The 6,858-nt window shown below is 46.7% G+C and overlaps 1 protein-coding gene across 1 annotated transcript in view; it reads right to left on the reverse strand.

Annotated features, from left to right (window-relative positions):
• Window positions 1-6,858, reverse strand: part of LOC109935415 (pancreatic alpha-amylase-like) — a 29,521-nt gene that overhangs the window by 8,129 nt on the left and 14,534 nt on the right. Inside the window, exons 4-6 of the mRNA XM_048601958.1 lie at window positions 4,290-4,520; window positions 4,079-4,212; window positions 3,028-3,150 (exon numbers count right to left, since the gene is read on the reverse strand). Of these exons, the coding sequence (XP_048457915.1) occupies window positions 3,028-3,150; window positions 4,079-4,212; window positions 4,290-4,520 (488 nt within the window). The remainder of the gene's footprint in view (window positions 1-3,027; window positions 3,151-4,078; window positions 4,213-4,289; window positions 4,521-6,858) is intronic.

The following is a 6,858-nucleotide window of genomic DNA, read 5'->3' on the forward strand; positions in this document are numbered from 1 at the left end:
CTGCTCCTATGATGCTGCTTGGCCTGCTGTGTTCATCCAGCTCTACACCTTGTTGTCTCTATTACTGATTTTCAACCTGATTTTGACCTTCCTGCATTGTTATAGGGTCAACTTGACATATGCCAAGGGGGCTTCAGGAAAACAGGGCAGTGATTGCTTATTTTATACAAACAGAAAGAAAGCCTCAAGCCTGTGAAGTTTAAAGTTCCCTTTGGTGTGTTACTGAATGCCATCGAGCTTTGGACAGGTTACAGTGGGCATACTCCAAATCCCAGACTTCACTGTCCATATACCTCACACTACCTTTGTTTTGACTGGATTTATTATTGCCACATGTAGCTAGTTACATGGAAAAGTTTTGTTTTGTGTTCAATACAGGCAGATCATACCATGCAAAGTGCATCAGGGTAATAGTACAGAGTGAGGAATGCTGTGTTACAGTTGCAGTGAAGGTGCACAGACAGCAAGATCAACATTGACTTTGCAATTTGAAAGGTCCATTGATCAGTCTAATAACAGAAAGGAAGAAGCTGTTCTTGAATCCATTAGTACATGTGTTTAAGCTTTTATATCTTTGCCGACAGAAGAGGTTGGAAGAGATTCTAACCAGGGTGGGAGGGGTCTTTGATTGTGTTGGCTGCCTTTCTGAGGCAGCAAGAAGTATAGATGGAGTCAATAGATGGAAGGTTGGCTCGCATGATGGACCAAGCTGCATCCACAACTTTCTGTAGTTTTTTACGGTCCTGGGCAGAGCAGTTACCATGCCAAGCCATGATGCATCCAGATAGCATGCTTTCTATGAAAATTGGTAAGAGTCTTCAAAAACATGCCTAAATTCCTTAATTTTATAGGCATTGTTTGTTCTTTTATCCAAGGCCGCCTCTTCCTTGCTGATGTTTCAGCTCTTATAATTTTACCTCCCTTCTGTGGTTCCCGTTCACCTTCACATTTTGATTGAAAATTTAACCCTTCATTAACTGAAACTGATTCAACCCCTTTCCACATGAACCCCATACCCCTGGAACCCCTTCATATCCAAAATCCGATTGAACTCTGTCTTGATCCTTCAAAAAAATATATAGTTCATTTTTAACTTTCTGTTCTCCGGTAAGAGGCCAGGTTCCCAGACTCACACCTTTTAATCAATATCTAGCTTTATGACTAAAGTGGGTAAATTCGCAATCTCCATATTACATTCCAAATGCCACGTTTCCACCTTGCTGTTTGGATCTTGAGAGCCTGAAAATGTCCTGGTTATTCCATGGACAATCCTCAATCCATTCTAATACATTAACCCTGATGACATGAGTCCTAATCTTGAGAAATAACTTCTTGCATGTTCAGATGAACGAGAGAGGATATCATAGAGACTTATAAAATTCTAACAGGACAGGGTAGATTCAGGGAGGATGTTCCCGATAGTGGGCGTGTCCAGAACCAGGGGTCACAGCCTGAGGATTTGGGGTAGATCATTTAGGATAGAGATGAGAAGACATTTCTTCACCCCACGAGTGGTGACCCTGTGGAATTCAGTACCGCAGGAAGCAGTTGATGCTAAAACATTGAATGTATTCAAGAAGCGACTAGATATAGCACTTGGGGTGAATGGGATCAAAGGTTATGGGGAGAAAGCAGGATTAGGCTATTGAATTGGACGAACAGCCATGAACATGAAGAATAGTGGTGCAGGCTTGAAGGGCTGAATGGCCTCCTCCTGCTGCTATCTTCTATGTTTCTGTGTTTCTATATTATCAAATCCTTTTTGAAAGTTCAAATACACGACATTTACTTGTTCCCCTGTATCTGCCCTAGTTACAAACTCAGGAATCTAATAGATTTCACAGAAACAATTTCCCATTTGTAAATCCATGTTGTCTCTACTTAATAATGTTATGATTTTCCAAATGTCCTTTTCACACAAAGTAGAGAATAGAGTATATTACTCTCCCTCTGACTGATATCAGGCTAATGTAGTGAGTAAATCACTTCCTAACTCCTCAAAGCCTGTTTACCACCTACAAGGCATAAGGCAGGAGTGTGACGGAATACTCCCTACTTGCTTGGATGGGTGCAGCCCCAATAACACACAGGAACTTGACACTTTCCATGACAAAGCAGCCCGTTTGATTGGCACCACATCCACATTGATCCATACCCTCCACCACCGACACTCAGTAGCAGCAGTGTGTACCATCTACAAGACGTACTGCAGTAATTCACCAAAGATCCTTAGACAGCACCTTCCAAACCCATGATCACTTCCATCTAGAAGGACAAGTTCAGCAGATACATGGGAACACCACCCCCTGCAAGTTCTCCTTCAAGCCACTCTATCCTGACTTGGAAACATATTGCTGTTCCTTTACTGTTGCTGGGTCAAAAATCCTGGAATTCACTCTCTAATGGCACTGTGGGTTAGAGTTAAGGATAGTATTTCAAAACATGCTTTCAAGTGTGCTACAGCACATGGACAGCAATGGTTCAAGAAGGCAGCTAACCACCACCTTCTGGGTTAAAATCCTGGAACTCACTCCCGAAGAGAACTCTGGGTGCAGCTACACAATGTAGACCATCAAGGACTTAACAAGGTGGAATCGTACCCCCTTCTCAAGGGCAATTAGGGATGGAGAATAAATGCTGATCCACCCAGTAACACCAACATCCCATGAACGAATAATAATAAAGTGGTCTATTGTTCGACATTTTCCTTCTCCCTACTTTCTGAAAATGCAGTCTCATGTTAATTCCCTGCTAGTTCCTGGGAAAAGAATTAACAGGCTACAATATAGGTCACCAAGTTTAAGTGGATTTGGCAGCACTGAGTCCCATTATTTTTTCCAGTATGTTTAAATGAAGATTTTTTTTTTAAAAGACAAGGCTGAGAGAAAATCAATGTGAAGTCTTTAAGAAGGGATTGGTGAGTTTGCATATTGTCAGACCGCTGTATTGTACATGTGATATCTCTTTGATGGTAGAGACAGTGAATGCTGAAGCTTGCAGGAGAACAGTGTGGTAACTGGACCATACCTAGAGTCCCAGAAGGTGAGAATGGAAGACCCGTCAGCTCCTTGTCCTCGCTGGTTGTCATGGTTATCGACAAAGACCAAGGCCCGGTCACTGGGCATGAAGGCCCAGCCTTCTCCCCAGTTCCTGCAAAGACAGTGTTCACTAAAGTTAGCCCCAAGTAGAGGTAGCAAATGATGAGGGTCTTACATTTAAACACATTCCTCACAGAACAGAAAGCATTCATAGCCAATCGTATACATATTAAAGTCGAGTATCGCTGTTGAAGATTTATGTCGTGCACCGATCAGGAAAAGCGCAAAAATCCAAAATTCATCGAACAACAACAATTTGTACTTCAGGAGGAAAAGCTGCTCATTAGATTTGCAAGTCAACACTGACTGGCTGAGGAATTGCAATGGAGAAAGTAACGGGGAACTAAAAGCTCCTGAACATTGAAGGAATGAAAATAACTCACCAAGTTTGATATTGTTTTGTTTGTGAGGAATGGGTCCCAGAATACAAATGTCTGTCACTCACTCCAAGTATACAGGAGCCACAGAAGGAACCCAGTGATTATTTTACGTTGGTTCTGAGAGTAGGTCCCAACACATGAACAATTATTCAGCAAGAGTTGCCAAACTATGGAATTACATTTAACAGTGGACACTTTACAGGTAGCAACGACTGAACAATAATGTGCATGAATTTCACTGCTGGTATAATTCCCAGAACATTCGCTGTAAGAACTGATGATTGCAGATCAAGTTAAAAAAAAACTGAAGTTAATTGTTGCAACCAGGCAGAGAATGGAATTTATACGAGTGCCACATTGGCAGAGGGTCAGTACTGAGGGAGTGCCGCACTGTCGGAGGGTCAGTACTGAGGGAGTGCCGCACTGACAGAGGGTCAGTACTGAGGGAGTGCCGCACTGTCAGAGGGTCAGTACTGAGGGAGCACTGCACTGTGGGAGGGTCAGTTCTGAGGGAGTGCCACACTGGCGGAGGGTCAGGGCAGAGGGAATGTTGCATTGTTGGAGGGTCAGTACTGTCAGAGTGTGAATGTCAACCCTTACCTTAAGTATGCCATCTTCTCCCCATTCCACCTGCGCACTACTGTGCCCAGCTTGGCTCCGTACTTGAATTCCGTCACTCGGCCCAACCCAAAATACTGAGAGGATTTCACTGGCTCCCCTCCCAGATCAATCACCTGGGAAATAAAGAGAAAGATCGTGAGCATGAAGCAGGCAGAGGGCGGGGAGCAGACACTGAGGCTGAAGGACTCACCTCCTGATAGATGAAAGGTTTGGAGCCCTTGCTGAACCAGCGAGTGTTGAGGTTGTTGAGCTGCTGGAAGATTGCCTCCATGTCTCCAGGCCACATATGCTTCGAGGCATCCACACGGAAACCAGCCACACCCAGCTCGACCAGGTGATTCAGGTACTCTGCAATCTTGCCCCTCACATAGTCTTTCTGCAGGGCCAGATCCAGGAGACTCACCAGCCTGCAGTCCCGTATCTGTGGCAGAACACACTTGGTTCAATTCTCAAAGCCATCCCAAAGAAAGCAAGCTGCATTTCCCCAATGTCTCTCAAAGATTTCACAGAAATATTACCAAACATCAAGCTAAGGGAAGGTGATGGCCTAGTGGTATTATCGCTGGGCTGTTAATCCAGAAACGAAGATAATGTTCTGGGGACCTGGGTTTGAATCCCCCGACAGCAGATGGTGGAATTTGAATTCATTAAAATATCTGGAATTAAGAATCTATTGCCAAATCTCAGAAACACCTGTCTGGTTCACTAATGTCCTTTAGGGAAGGAAACTGCCATCCTGACCTATATGTGACTTCAGACTCCAGCAATGTGGTTGACTCCGAATTGCCCTCTGTGGGCCAATCAGGATGGGAAAAATAACAAAAGAACAACAGATGCAGGAAATCAGAAAAAAACATAAAGAGAAACCCAGAGACAACAAGGTGTAGAGCTGGAGGAACACAGCAGGCCAAGCAGCATCAGAGGAGCAGGAAGGCTGACGCTTCGGGTCTAGACCCTTCTTCAGAAAATTTTGTTGTCTCAGATTCTCCAGCATCGGCAGTTCCTACTATCTCCATAAGGAGAAACTCAGCAGGTCTGGCAGCATCTGTTAGAGAACACAGAAATAAAGTTTCGGGTCCAGTTAAACTTCGTCAGTATTGACTGTGGCTAGGGAAAGATTGGTATATATGCTGGAGATGGGGAGGGGCGTAGAGTGGGGATGGAGCCGAGACAGACAGAACAACAACTGGGCAGACATAGGAGTGTGTAAAAGTCAGCCTGGGAGAATGAATAGCTGCTAACGCAGACCATCAGTTGCTGACAGTGGGTTGTTTGCAGTAAGAGCATAGGTGAGGACAAGACCTGGTGTGTGAGGACAGAGATAGGGAGGGGGTGTAGGGACTGGAGGAGGTAACAGAGATAGGGAGGGGGTGTAGGGTCGAGAGGAGGTGGCAAAGATAGGGAGGGGTGTAGGGGCTGGAGGAGGTGGCAGAGATAGCGAGGGGTGTAGTGACTGGAGGAGGTTACAGAGATAGGGAGGCGGTATAGGGGCTGGAGGAGGTTACAGAGATAGGGAGGAGTTGAGGACCTGGTGGAAATTTCAGGTGCAGATTGTATCACTGCCTGAATCTGATGGATTACACTGAATGCCCAGCATTATTACATCACCCTGTCCACCACAAGGCTTGCCAAATAAAATTCACTTTGGTTACTCACGTTTACAGCAATCTGTGTCTCTATAAACTCTCAGGACTGACTCACCGACAGTGCGGCACTCCCACAGTACTGACGCTCTGACAGTGCGGCTCTCCCTCAGTACTGACCCTCTGACAGTGCAACACTCCCTCAGCACTGACCCTCTGACAGTGCGGCATTTCCTCAGTACTGACCCTCTGACAGAGCGGCACTCCCTCAGTACTGACCCTCCGACAGTGGAGCACTCCCTCAGTACTGACCCTCGGACAGTGCGGCACTCGCTCAGAACTGACACTCCGACAGTACGGCTCTCCCTCAGTACTGACCTTCTGACAGTGCGGCTCTCCCTCAGTACTGAACCTCTGACAGTGCGGCTCTCCCTCAGTACTGACCCTCTGACAGTGCGGCACTCGCTCAGAACTGACACTCCGACAGTACGGCTCTCCCTCAGTACTGACCCACCGACAGTGTGGCACACCCTCAGTACTGACCCACCGACAGTGTGGCACTCACTCAGTACTGACCCTCTGACAGTGAGGCACTTCCTCAGTACTGACCTTCTGACAGTGTGGCGCTCCCTCAGTACTGAACCTCTGACAGTGTGGCACTCCCTCAGTACCGACCTTCTGACAGGGTGGCGCTCCCTCAGTACTGACCTTCCGACAGTGCGGCACTCCCTCAGTACTGACCCTCTGACAGTGTGGCGCTCTCTCAGTACTGACCCTCTGACAGTGCGGAACTACCTCAGTACTGACCCTCTGACAGTGCGGCACTCCCTCAGTACTGAACCACCGACAGTGCGACTCTCCCTCAGTACTGACCCTCTGACAGTGTGGCACTTCCTCAGAACTGACCTTCTGACAGTGTGGCGCTCCCTCAGTACTGACCCTCCAAAACTGCCGCGCTCACTCAATACTGTCCCTGAGACAGTGCAGCACTCCCTCAGTAATGACCCTCTGACAGTACGGCACTTCCTCAGTACTGACCCTCTGACAGTGTGGCGCTTCCTCAGTACTGACCCTCTGACAGTGCAGCACTCCCTCAGTACTGCCCCTCTTATAGTGTGGCACTCCCTCAGTACTGACCTCCGACAGTGCAACACTCCCTCAGCACTGACCCTCTGA

Source organism: Rhincodon typus, chromosome 10 (genome assembly GCF_021869965.1).
Source record: "Rhincodon typus isolate 14 chromosome 10, sRhiTyp1.1, whole genome shotgun sequence".
NCBI lineage: Eukaryota > Metazoa > Chordata > Chondrichthyes > Orectolobiformes > Rhincodontidae > Rhincodon > Rhincodon typus.